General features: G+C 40.1%; 1 protein-coding gene across 3 annotated transcripts in view; it reads right to left on the bottom strand.

Moving 5' to 3' along the window:
- Positions 1-13,564, bottom strand: part of RASA3 (RAS p21 protein activator 3) — a 187,326-nt gene that overhangs the window by 79,924 nt on the left and 93,838 nt on the right. For all 3 annotated transcript variants that reach the window (XM_068926036.1, XM_068926047.1, XM_068926026.1), the window contains one exon: positions 6,073-6,176. In XM_068926036.1, coding sequence (XP_068782137.1) covers positions 6,073-6,176 — 104 coding nt within the window. The remainder of the gene's footprint in view (positions 1-6,072; positions 6,177-13,564) is intronic.

Here is a 13,564-nt window from a genome sequence, read left to right as displayed (position 1 = left end):
ATTGTGGGACACAGTCATCTGTTTCCTTTATTTCATTAGTAGCTATATTTATACCATAGTGAGTAGACATTATTTCCATGTCATCCAACAGTCACATCATGGAAACAGTAAACCAAGTTGTGACTTCTGCCTAAGCCATGGTCAGCAGCGTTGGGGATGGGGAATGAAAAGGCAAACAATTGTCTACTTTAACCTTGGTCTCGATTTTGCATAGCACTGTAAGATCTTTCCTCCACTGGCCTAACAGGAGCCATATTTTAGCAGGGATGGTTCTTTTTCAGTTTTACTTCGAATGCAATAAAGTATAAAAAGGTGATAAAGTATCAAAAGGTTTCAGTTACACTTGGCAACAATTACCTCATGATGGATGGCGTGCTTGGTCTTTTGGTAGTAAATGGTGACAACTCTATAAACACATGGCCTCCTCAGCCTTGGACACACTCATTAACAAAGGCACAGACAGCTCAAACACGCTACCCTCAAACAACTTCCAGTTCCAAAGTGTTTTCATTCTCTGAGAACGTCCATGAGCTATGACCTATTTTCTTCTAATTATTTAGTCCAAGGCAGCCAAGTTTAATTACTTTCAAAGGCAAAATTTGTTTTACTGCTTCACTCCGCTTCAGCTCATTTAGTATTATGCAGGAAGAGGGTTACAACCTGCTAGGATGCAGGGGCCACAAGTGTTAAAACTTATTTTAGACCACACCTAGTAACCTCTATAGAAGTGTCTTAGAGCAGTAAGCTATAGTCATCAACAGAATGACTGATTAGTCTTCTCCATGCTGGTCTTCTGCCTCTCCACTGAACAGCTCAGAAATTTGACCTTGACAGTTTCTTAGTACCATCCCATCCTCATCACCACTGCAGCCAAACCGGCCCATCAGTCAGAACCACCACAAACCTAAGAAAGAAAGAGTTCTTATTTCTCAGTGCAGTAAGAGGGAGAAAATTCCGTAGGGTGAAGTAATTTCTTCCCCTTAGCATTTCATTGTTAGTTGCATTTTACTCTGTCCAGCTTTCTGCTTAATATAGATGGTATCATGCCAGTTAGGTGTATCTGTTAACAAAATAAATGAAGCGCTCAGGAAAAAAACAGCATGATTTAAGCAGAGGACAAATAATTGTGTACCTGTCACCCGAAGGGCATATGATATTAACTATTCTTTGAGTGCAGTGATACATGATTTGGTGTGGCACATTTCCTGTTTTTAACTGATCTATATATTCAAGGTCACAGACTTGCAACTTGAACTGTTCATTACACACCCATGAGAATACCAGCTCAGGGCCTGTCGTGAAGATCTTTTCTTCAGTTGATCTAGCTCAATTACGAAAGAGTGAGAAAATCTGCTGTTCCAAAGTATTGGCTCAGTTTGGCTCACTAAACAGTCTCATTTAACATTCCTAAAAAACCAAGAACTAAATATCAAAATTAATCATTAATGAACATATATTTACATTTGCCTTATTTAGCAGCATTCCTGCCCTAATATTCCTTGTGCTGCTTTCACCCAGAGCTATCTTGTTTTCTTATTACCGCTAACAGGGAATCAATTGCCAGTTTTTGGAGTTACCCCGTTGCTCTAAAGTTTTCCTCACTATAACAGCTAGATGAAAATACCTATGCTATTTATCATACATACATATTTCATTAACTTTGCCTACTAGTATTTGATCATTTGGAAACAGGGTTCAGAAACTCATTCTTTTATTTTATAAACTAAAGCTGTTCTGGTTCCTCTTTGGGGAAAAAAAAAAAAAGGCTGAATTAAAGTGGAACCTACCATCATTTTAATTTCCTACTCAAAGCATCCAACTTACAATATAAATCAGTATACTAAACTCTAGCCAGGTAACAAAGGCACAATATCAAGGGACAACATAAGGCTCATCTATTACCATATTAACTGTCTATTTGCCATAATTTATCAAAAAAGGACATAATTCATACTTCAGATCCACCGAGCTGTGCATTTCATTCCTTACATTTGAATTTCACCTGGCATCCAAGATTCTTTCAAGATGCAGTTGTTCAGAGTTGCATCTGTTCCACTAACAAAATCCTGCATGACTTAGCAAATTGTCATTAGGAAAAACACAAATGTAATAAACAAACATGCAAACCCAAAGATACCTTTATCTGAACAATCCTCTCATCCTGTATGCCAAAATACTACATTATGTTCCAAAACATATCTGCTACACACATGTTCAACTTTTTCGTTTTGTTTAGTTCTCCTCGGAAGTTTTTGTCAGAGGTTTCAGGGGTTTCTTGTTTTTCATTTTCTCCCTCGTCCTTCCTTTTTTGCTGGCTTGAGCGTTCTCATCTGTCACATACTGAGCAAGCTGCATTTTGGATGTGAGATAATTTGCTATCACAAACATGTACTTCACATCTAAATAAATAAAAGTATGCCTACTCTGAACTCTAGTCACCCTGGAAATGAATGTTATAACATCAAGAGAAAGTCCTGACGGTACTAAATAGCGATTCAAAAGGAACTTTTCTAGCCATCTTCAAGAAATAGCTACTTTCACATTCTCACCGTTTTGTGACACACGCGCTCTGTGTTCTCTCTATCTCAAAAACACCCAGCCAAACAAACAACGCAAACAGATGTCTTAAACATATGAGATCACACAGGAAACACAGTCAATTTCAGATGCTCAGTAACATCTGAACTTAAAATTAGTCTCCCTGGATCAAGGGCACTAACCCCCAACTCCCTTCTTTGAGAAAGTACATTGCTGGATGAGCATGGGTAACCACACTTACTTCAGCAGAAGTGTCTCATGATGACAGAATGTAACAAGTGATCTCTATAATGCAAACAAAGGGCCCCTATCTGCAGAATTCAGCAGCTCGGTGGAAAAGAGACTTTTCTAGCACTATCCTAACCAAACTTCTCAGTGTGAGCCTCTTCCAGAGGAGGTCTCTTAAGACCTACTGAATTGAAAAGGCACATGAAAGCAACTATTCCTTTTTAATATTACAGCCACTGTTCCTATGAAAGGGTTCCCTTCATCAAAAAACTCCACTGCTTAGCTGTGGTGCTGCTGCTGACTCCTGTTCAACAAAAACCAATGAAAATAACTGCTCGCAGTTACTCCAGAGTGCTCCTCTGTTTCCAGAACCATTTCCTACCACAAGCAAAAGGTTTAGAATTAGTATCATAAAGTGGCAGCAATTCTGGAGTTTTTCCCCTCTCTCTGTTGCCTTTCAGCTATTTATCATGATTCTGCATCTTTGCAATGCTCTTCAGATAGACCTGTGATCAGGAGGAAGGGGAAAGAGGGGGAAGAGGTGGGGAAAACTCTTAGACTACAACAGCTAACACACACTGTAAAATCTCAATGTAGAAAATAACAATGGAGTTTTGCCTTTAAGTGCTATGTTAAAATAGTAATACATCAGCCTGTCTACATATGGATTCTGCAATGCATACAAAAAAATCACACACTGCAAGAACACCAACTCTTTTTCCTGAAGAGGTAGCAAAGAAAAGAAACCTAATTAATGATTTGTGCTTCCATACAAAAGTCTCTTCACGTCTTCCACCAGTCCTTTATTTCCTGAGCTGCTCTCAGCAGTTCCTGAAGGATTCCCCTCCAGTGCTGGGGCTTGATTATTAAAACAGGAATTTAGGGAACATGGGAAAAAGGAAGTAATCTGCACGCACTTCTTCACAATTTCACGGGATCTGGCTTGTGTCAAGTCTTCCAAGGGCTTTGTTCCACAGAGAGGAGTAAAACCCTTAGCAAGAAAATCTCAGCCCATAGCCTGTTCATGAGCCACTGCAGCGAGAGAAAACTGGTAACACACAGGAGATCCGATAAAGTGATTTCAAGAATGAAAAACTCATCAGTTGAGAGAAAGGAGGTATTATTTCACGTTACAAGTAGGAAGCTGGAGATTAGAGAACAGAAAGCTTTCCAAAAGCTCACCCGAAAAATCAAAAACTGAAACCCTCGCACCAGATGGGTATGACAGAACTAAGCATTAATTTTAGAACAGCTCAGTTCCACCCTAGTTCTCTAACTAACACTTTTCTTGTGCAACAGCATTTTCCTCAGAAATGAAGAGCTGAATTTTGTTGCCGCTTACACCTGCAGGTAAAGTTGAATTACTTCATTATGTCTGCAAGATTGCATTCTTGCTTCCTATGAAATTGCTTTGGGCCCACAGCATTATCTGTTATGGTACTATATTTATCAGGTGGTCCTGCCTTCAAGATCTTTTGTGTAGCTTGTGCTGTTTCTCAGAAACAGACATGAATTTTACCTAACCGTATTTCTGTACACTTGTAATTCCAGATGGGGTTAACACACTAAATTGAAAAGGGTAATTCCTTGCCTCAAGAAGCAGCCCCTCAAAATAATAGAATTCTTAATTTTCTCGTTTAGACGAACAAGGCATCCTAAAACTTATATAGTTCAATCTACCAACTGGAAAGTTTGGCTGAACATGTCACGGAGTCCTACTTTGGAAATACTGCAAAATCTAAAGAGAGAGATCAGGAAACAAGAAAGTTCTTAAAGATCATGGTAATGACCACTATTTGCTAGTGACGGATGGAAACACGTATTTACTTGTTTTAAATGGACATACATCTATGAAGATACTAAGCTAAGAGAGAACCTCAATTTAAAGCAAGCTGATGTACCTTAAAAGGAATGGAGCATCTGATAGCAGCTTAACACTTTAAATAAAACAGAATTTCTTGTTAAAGATTTGTTCAACGAAGTTTAACACAAATAGTTTGCAGTAACTTTACTGGATTTTGAATGAGGTTTCACAAGCCTTGACACAGCAAAGCATATCTAACCAGCTAAGTCTTTTTCTTTTTCTTTTTTTTTTTTTAAATCAAAGATAGCAACAACAGAAATGCTAGATTCTGCACGCAGATGAGCTGGGTTAGAGCCATAAAGAGAATGATGACCCAGTTTCTCAGCTCATATGTAAATCACAAAGCAATAATTAAAGAGAAAAGACAGTAACTGCATGATAAACTACTGTAATGGAAAGATAGAATGGTGGTGCTCATCTCTGCACATGTTATGTATATAACAAAGCTTTTTACAACATTGCACAGACTATTGCTCAACATTAGACAGCTTCCTCACCACAAGCTCCATCAAAATATGCACACCTCACTGAGAGTTACAGTCATACTATATAGGAATTGAAAAAGTGAGATTCATACGTGTCTTATTTAAATTAAGAGATGAAAAACTAAAAAAACCAAACAAAACAAGGCAACTAACACAAAGCAATCAATTACAATACAAATACATATTTTAATATATAGAATATGTATAGACACATATGTACAAAATATATATTACATCAGTCCTCAAAATTGATATAGTTTCAGGAAGCTTAAGTGCCAGAATAAAATGCCTTATAATTGAAACTGCTCCCTTCGATGATAACTTGGGTTGAGTAAGCTTCTTATCCCTAGGGAGAAAATGAGTGTCATGTAGTTTGCTGCATGTGAAATGCCTGGCAAAAAATATCCGGAAAAGCTGAAATTTTGTCCATCTCAGCCCAGCACTGAAAGTGTCGCAGAACTTCTGTTCTGCGAGTAATAGCTTGCTCTGATGCTCTTCACAAAATTTTTCTGTCATCATTGTACTGTGGGTACAGTCTGCGACCATTAACTACCACTGTGCAGGTCGTTGAGGTAGTCGGGATTTAATGATACTGCATATGGTGAACTCTAATGAGCCCTGGAATACTCCAAAACTAAAGACCTTACATTAAAAAAAGGCAACAGCAAATAATACTGCCAACATTTAGACAATGCTATACTGCCTATTTCGATTACACTGCAATCTACATTTACCCCCCAAACAACCAGCATTTATCTCCTAACCTTCTTTGTAACATGTAATACTGAAGTCACTCACTCATTGGACAAAAAATGAAAGTACTGGGCAGCATTTATCACTGTAATTATCTGTCAAATCAAGACCTCCACTTGTAAGGCACTTGTACACATGGTCTAACAGTCAAAATCCAAGAGAATTAAGCTATAAAGAAAATAATAATAATTTATGAACACATACCTATGATTGAATCCCTTCGAAAAACATCTCTATCAAAAATATAAAATGACAGATGACGAAAGGTCCGAGGAATTTCACAGTAAAAGTCTTCTCCATAGAAGGGGCTGGGTAAAAAAAAAAAAAAAAAAAAAAAAAAAAACAACAACACACACACACACACACAAAAACAAACAGAAACATACACATACACACACAAAAGAGAGAGAGAAATTAGTGTTGGTACCCTGGAAGAAAAACTGTGCTTATGCTTCACACCCAGAACACTCTGGACTGCAGTGGTCTCTCCCTCCCATGAAGGTGCACCTTCAAGTGCTGTTCTACTTTGACTCTTCCCACCTACCTTAAACAGCCACAAAACAAGATTTCCTAATACCCAACAAGGAACAGATACTACTTCTTATGTGGAAAAAGAAGAATCCCTAAACAAAAAGGATAGAGACCCTATTACTTGTTAGCATACAGTGCCTTGAACAGGCAGGAGAGACCTCTGCTTACAGAAAACCTTATAACAGAGGCCACAGGGGCACACAGACAAGCGGGATGAGCAAATACAGCAGGGATTGCTGCATATATGTATATTTTTAAGGATTTCATGTATTTAAAATAAAATGCCTACAGTCATCACCCTTCTCATCCCTTCCAAAGTTTCTAATTTCAAGTCGGATTCAGACAATTAAAAGTAACTAAGCCTTGCAGCTGGCATGATGGTTGTTATCCGATAGACCTGCATATGTTTATTTCTGCTTGCTAGAATTCCCTAGAATAAAGTTTTTTTTTTTTTTTTTTTTACAGTAAGACCAGTTTAAAAAAAAAAACAAAAAAAACTCTCTCAGCACAAAAAGCTCTTTAGAGACTTAGGTGGCTTTCTTTGAATTCTACCAATTCAAATGGAAAACATCTCAGGCTCCTAACAGCAACCCTTTCGGTTTTCTCTCTATCCAATTATATGGTTAAGGAATTACGCCTAAGAACTATAAACATCTATCAGCATTATTTGTTCATTGACAGGTCTGCCATTTTATCACAGATTTTTCACCACACGTGCAGGAGTGCATGCTGCAGTAGATCTAAATGGGTGGATGCAATTTGAGTCATATGGAGGAATACAGCAAGCACTGCAGATGTACACTTAAAAATAAATCTCTAATTCTAATTAACAGGCAGAAAGCCAGGAGGTTTTTTTCTTCCCCTTTTCAACACACGCCTCCTTATCATCTTGGCTAAGCACAAAACTGGGAGATGGAATTGTGCTGTAGCTTTAATCATTATTGAAGGCTTTTTATGTTAGAAAATTGCATATCCAAGAGTTATTAATAGTTCCTTGCATTAACTTTCAATTTTTCATGCATTTTGTCAGTAGAGGTCACTCCCTTGGCTTCTCTCAGGATACCACAGTACAGGTATTTTGATCACTGTACGCTTTTGCTTATATTTCTGCCTACAGTAAAAATAATACACTCCTAACAGACTCCCGTATGCCCTCAAGAGCTAGTTAGCAAATCTCACTCAAAACATACAGGCACTGCATATTAGCTCAACAGTAAGCACTGTACTCAAAGAGAATATGCCTCACTGGGTAATTTCATTCAGTCCAGAGATGTCACTCAAAACGCAAAGAGAACATTTTTAGGTCGCTACTCCCCCAGCACCGCAGAAGAACACATACTGGATGACCAATGAAGCCCAAGGCACACGCACAGGTTAAACTTCCACCACTGAAATGGGGTGGCCCCAAGTGCCTCATCCCGTGCACATCGCTCAGTGCAAGTTTTCACGTAGGTTTAACGCAGTGGGGCTAGACAAACGCATAATCACTGTCCAAACACTTAGTGTATTCTACATGCAAAACACTTCCATCTTTCCAAAGCTCAAATACTCTGTTTAGCCACAAAATTGTCCTTTCTTCAGGAAGAAGACAGATGAATTCACTCACTAATGACCTTGGAATGAAACGATACTTGATGAATAGTAGATTATATACCCATTTCTCCATGGAGAACTCTACAAAAGCTTCAATATACTGGAAGTTTAAAGGCAATACAAATACAAGTCAAGGTTGTGCTGAGCATATTTTCATTTGACTCAGGTGGTTCTGGGGGAAATAGCAAATACAAGTCAAGGTTGTGCTGAGCATATTTTCATTTGACTCAGGTGGTTCTGGGGGAAATAGCACACAAGAGACAATGACTGCGTCCTTTGGCAAGCCCTCTGCTAATAATCACTGCCACCAGTGGTGGTCAGGAGCAGGAGATAACCAAGACCACACCGCAGTGAAACACAGGACATTTTGAAAAGTAGATTGGACAACAGGAAGTTTCCAGTCCAATTTATGGTATCAGAAGGAAATTTATTAGGAGTAATGCCGTGGAGACAAAGTCAGCCAGGCAAGGCTCAGATGTTGTCATGACTGTTAGGCCCAAGGCTTAGCAGCCCCCAGCGGCTGCTGCTTTTCATCGGCTGCTGCCTACAGAATATAACCTTTGTTCAGCGCTTCTTTTCCCTGCCACCAGCCTGAGATCGTGTAGCCCCTGCAGATTCACAAGCTGACAGCCCTCAGGTAACACCCCTGAGTCACACTGCATTCTTCATTCATAAAAGCAAGCAGATTTCCAACACAAGTGCATTCACTCCCCACAGGACAATTAAACAGCAAAGTTTTAACCATAAGGAAAAAACACATTAGGATTAGTCTGACCCTCCCCTCCCCCAAATCTTGCGTAGCTCTGCAGAAACAGTATCTTCTTTCTGAAAGAATCAAAAGTAACCACGCAAATGCTTTGAGCTTCCACTTAAATTGTGTGCTTATCCTCCATCTATCTCCTCAGAACAGTGCTTGCTTTGTCTCCCTCCCGGACCTGAAGAGCGAGAGGTCACAGCAGTCAAACCCCATGATTTATTTCCCAAGCTAACTTATCTTGAGCAGGAGCCCCAGGGCTCCAGAATCTTTTTTTCCAAAAGAATAAATAAATCCCTCCCTCTCTCGCTGTCCCCTCTATCCCAAAAGTTAAAGTTGGTCCAATGGCTTCAGTGAGCACTTTTATTTTGACATAGCAATTAATAAAAAGCAGCAGCATCTGCCTACGTAGCCCTCAGGAGTCTGACAAGATCCTCCAAAACAAATACGAGAACTAGCCCAGCTGCAAATTCAGGAATCTTTCAGATTCAACTTTCAAGTTTCCATTTAAGTTTTCATTGCAGATTAGTCATCCGCTCAGGAGAAGTTTTAAACACTCAAGGAGGAGGAGAAACAATGAGGGTCCATGTCTGTCTGCCCCCGTGCCCCTCCCCAACGTTAGCGTAGGTTGGGCATCAGAGTCACAAATGAAGGTCATACACCAGACTAGCGCTGTCATTATGTCAGTTTCTTTCGGATTTCAAGCAAGCGGTGGAATAAACTGTTGAAAATAGGATTTTGCAAGGTCAGAAACAGTGGAACACACCTGCACTGTAAAAGTTAGTCAGTCTTCTTCCAAGGTGCTTCTTCCAATACTGAACTTAACTAAACTGGTCTACCTTCTTTTCAGTTTTGCTGTTACAGCGATGAGAAGGGCAGGCATCAGTCACTATTTAGTTATGAAATAGGGCTTGTTTCTGGTCCGTGCCTATTACTTTCCTGATAGGAGGGTGCAGAAATCGATTTTTAAAGCCTTGCTCCAATTTTTCAGGCACACAGGAAAGGCCTGGCTCTATCCTGCCAGCCCCCATGCCCTCACATTCTCTCCTTTCTGGTACACAGACAATACCTTTCTAGGCTCTGGAGAAGGGGAGCTCTACTTCAGCAATCCTTTCTTAGGCAGTGCGAGGCTCTCTTCTTGCACAGCTTTTATACAGTCCCTAACCCAGAGGGATATGCTAACTGATCTCTCCTTGGGACACCTTCCCTAGGAAGCTTCCACAGCTGTCATGACAGAAGAGTCATAAAGTTTTGTTTAAAAAAAATAAAAATGGTCAAGCGTAAAGAACACAGTGCAATGGATTTGAAACTTAGGCCTGTTCTCCCTGCACAAAAACAAAAACAAAAAACCCCAACTTGTTCTGAATGCTCAAGTGAGCAGGAATACCAGGAAATCAAAAGCAAAGGGTTATTTTTAAGTATTGTTTCATTCACATAAAACTATCCAACTTACAGCACTTCCCACTTAACATACCCATTTCTGAATCTCTTCTAATGTATATTTTGGCAATGGATATGTTTTCAGGAGAAGAGAGGGAAGGAGAAGACAAACAAATTACTGTATGAATCAAGTGGAATGAAGGCAAATAAGGAACAGAATCCTCAAATACCCATCTTTAAGTGATGAATGGGGACTTTTTCCCCCTAAGAGAGGTGCAAAATTGATTTGCTTTTTCATGTTTCACTAAACTCCAGATGCATCTTTAATTCCATACACTTAGATATCTAATGAAATCACCACAAATAATACTAACTGAGAGGAAGAGACTTCATTAAGCAAATCTCCGAGTAAAAAACATTTCTCCAATTTAGGCTGTGTTGCAAAACCTTGTGCTTGTTTCTCAATACTTGAGCATTCGCAAAAGCAGTTTTGTTTTTATTTTGGCATTAGCACATCAGTGGATGAAGTGAGAGAGTTGCATGATGAATAATAATGAAACCCCTCAAACCAAAACTCTTTGTGTATGGATTTTTTTTTAAATAGCTTTTGTGCTTGGAAGTAAAGACTATTAACATGCCACAGACAACTCCACATCCTCCGACTGTTCTAAAACGTTTAGAAATACTGGATACATCCTGTTGCATGAACTGAAAACCAGAGTTCACATCACAGTGTGAGCTGGAAGTGAAAAATCAGACTGTATACAGAGGAATACACTTGTTTGTTTCTACTACTAGTTTTTTTTTTCTACTACTTGGCTGATAAGTTTTTTTAACTATGCTTTGCAGCATACGTAAAGGAAGGGGGAAAGAGAAGGGAGAGATTATTCAAAGCAGTTAGAGCAAGCCAAATAAAATCTGAATACGCTTCAGTCTTCTACTAGACACAACAGAGCTACAAGACGACAGGCAAGCGAGGCCCTGCAAAAGCCAAAGTTGGCAGCTGTCATGTTAGCTTTCTTACACAACTTCTTTAAAATACCTCATATTATATCTGAAGCACAAACTTGGCAGAGTACACAGAGCAGGAAGTATATGGCACACAAGGCAACATCTCAGGCCAAACATACCACTTATGCCCATTGTCAGAGTGCAGACTGTAGTCTCCTAGACATCCACTCTGTCCAAGCAAAATTTTCCTCAGGTCATCATGCAGAGACACCCAGGTGGACAGTGCTGTGTTATAGTCACAGCCACCTCTACTACATCGAAGAAAAAAAATAAAGCACTACACGTGTCCTCTATCCTAACCTCAGGAGAGAGGCAGACACACTAGCTATAGTTATCATCCTCACTTGACAGTTGCTAGTTTGGCTCAGTGAGGCTTATAGGGATTACGATAACGTTAAGCAGCAGCCGTTTGGCTCCTGGTCACCTCCCAAAATATTCCGTAAGACGACACACAGCAGCAACGGGAGAAGTCACATTACAGCTGCATTTATTTATTTATTAAATAGCTCAAAGCAGTCTATAACACCAACAATTGTTACTCACATGGGTGGCTTTCAGTACGGATAAACGCTCTCATTCATAAACCCCGCCTCGGGTCTCAAGGCTCACTTTATTCTTCTCCTTCCATTAAGCCTTGCTTCCCTTCCTGGCACCCTTCCCAGCTGTATTACTTCCTCACGCAAACAGGCACTCCTTACCCTCGGTAATGTCCCTGACCCGCCTGAAGCCTCACCCATCTTAGCCCTTTTCCTTAAAGGCTTGGGATGTTTCAGCATTGAAGGAATTAAAGCCCTAGGTAGATGCAGGCCAGTGCAGGAGATGGCCAGCCCCAGCAGCAGGTAAGGCATAGAGGAGTGAGCTGGGAGCGAGTGGAAGAGAAGCTGCAGACCTTGTGGACAGCAGAGCCCACGCTGCTGCAGCATCCAGTTTGAGGCCTAGGGAAAGCCAGCATCTCAAAGAGGTGGGCTGGCAACATAAGAACATGGAAGCAGCTAAAGGAGCTAACCCCAACACAACTAATTTTGGCAACACTCCAACTCAGGGAAATAACTATGTGCTTAAGATTTGAGAAGTGGCCTGCGTCCAAGATGTTATCAGAACACGTGAGACAAGTTTAGCTAAGCAGCCATGAACTCCAAAGAGAGGAAAATAAAGCGTTCAAGAGTGCCTAGAATTAAAAAATAACAACATTTAAATATTGCAGTAGAATTATTTAGAGAAGGTTATGAGAGCTGCTGACTGAATTTATTACCAGCCCCAATACCAAAACAAAGACACAACAGCCTCCTGTTAAAGAGAACACAGCCTTAACTATGAATTTGCAGCACATTTCACTACACACTCAAAAGCACGCTGCAGACTTGTAGTTCTCACTGTTTCCTTCACTGGAGACTAAGGATAAAAGAGACTGGGGGATGGGGAAGTGCCTCTGGCTTCATTTTCTGTTTCATTCAGGCTTTGATAGCTATGCTTAGCACGTGAAAAATTCTCCAGGGAAATAGCGAAGAACTAAATAATCATAGACTCAAGGTGCTTGGCTCATGCCTCTAAAGCACACGCTGTCAGCCATTTGATTCTTAAAGTACGATACCTTCTGCCTTTATTCATATCCTTGAAACAAATTTAGAGATGTCACATTCCTTCCATTCTTCACCTATGATTTGAGAAGCTGCCTTGATTTCCTGTTGCAGCTGACACTGCCCTTTAAGTGAATGGAAACATCTGATGCAAACAGCAACGGCAAAGTCAGTCTTAATGCCAACAAACCAAGAAAGCTCCTCAGGGAAGAACTGTAGCTAGCAACAAGCCCCGGAACGGTAGAGCCTGAAGTTTGAAGCTATCCATAAGGGAAGCTAAATGATTGGTTCGGCAAAGGAAATGAACTGGCAAAATTCGCGTCAGGCTGTCTAGCAAGAAAATAGACTGCTTGCAGCTCAGAACTACACAAAAGTTCTAGATCTGTGCATTTTTAAAGAAATTCTCGTGCATTTCTTAGGACGTAAGACACACAAACCACTTTGCATACATCTGTGCTGGGTTATATGGAACGGATCCAATTCTATTCAGTGCTTTTTTATATGATGGTAATATAAATATTGAATAATTACAAAACAGAAGTGTATTAAGTCCTGGCTCTAACTGCCCTCTCCCTCATATCTTATGACTTGCATGTGACCTTTTTAGAATTTACTAAAAGCTTGTGCCAAGGAGTTCATGAAAACAGTATTGCTTGAAGAGTTCAAGATTCTCTTCCTGAGAACCTGGAGAAATTGCTCTGACCAGCCCGTGCATTAATCGTGCTTGACCAAAGATCCCCAGAGAAGTCAGATGACTCTGAACTGCCCCAACATCAACAGTACTTCTGCATCACTCTGCGATTTCACAGAAAGACCTACCCATGCTATAACCCATGACTTGTTTCAGTCA

The sequence above is a fragment of the Struthio camelus genome, chromosome 1 (assembly GCF_040807025.1).
Source record: "Struthio camelus isolate bStrCam1 chromosome 1, bStrCam1.hap1, whole genome shotgun sequence".
Lineage (NCBI taxonomy): Eukaryota > Metazoa > Chordata > Aves > Struthioniformes > Struthionidae > Struthio > Struthio camelus.
The sequence above is the reverse complement of the archived record's forward strand: the minus strand, read 5'-3'. Positions and strand labels throughout refer to the sequence as shown.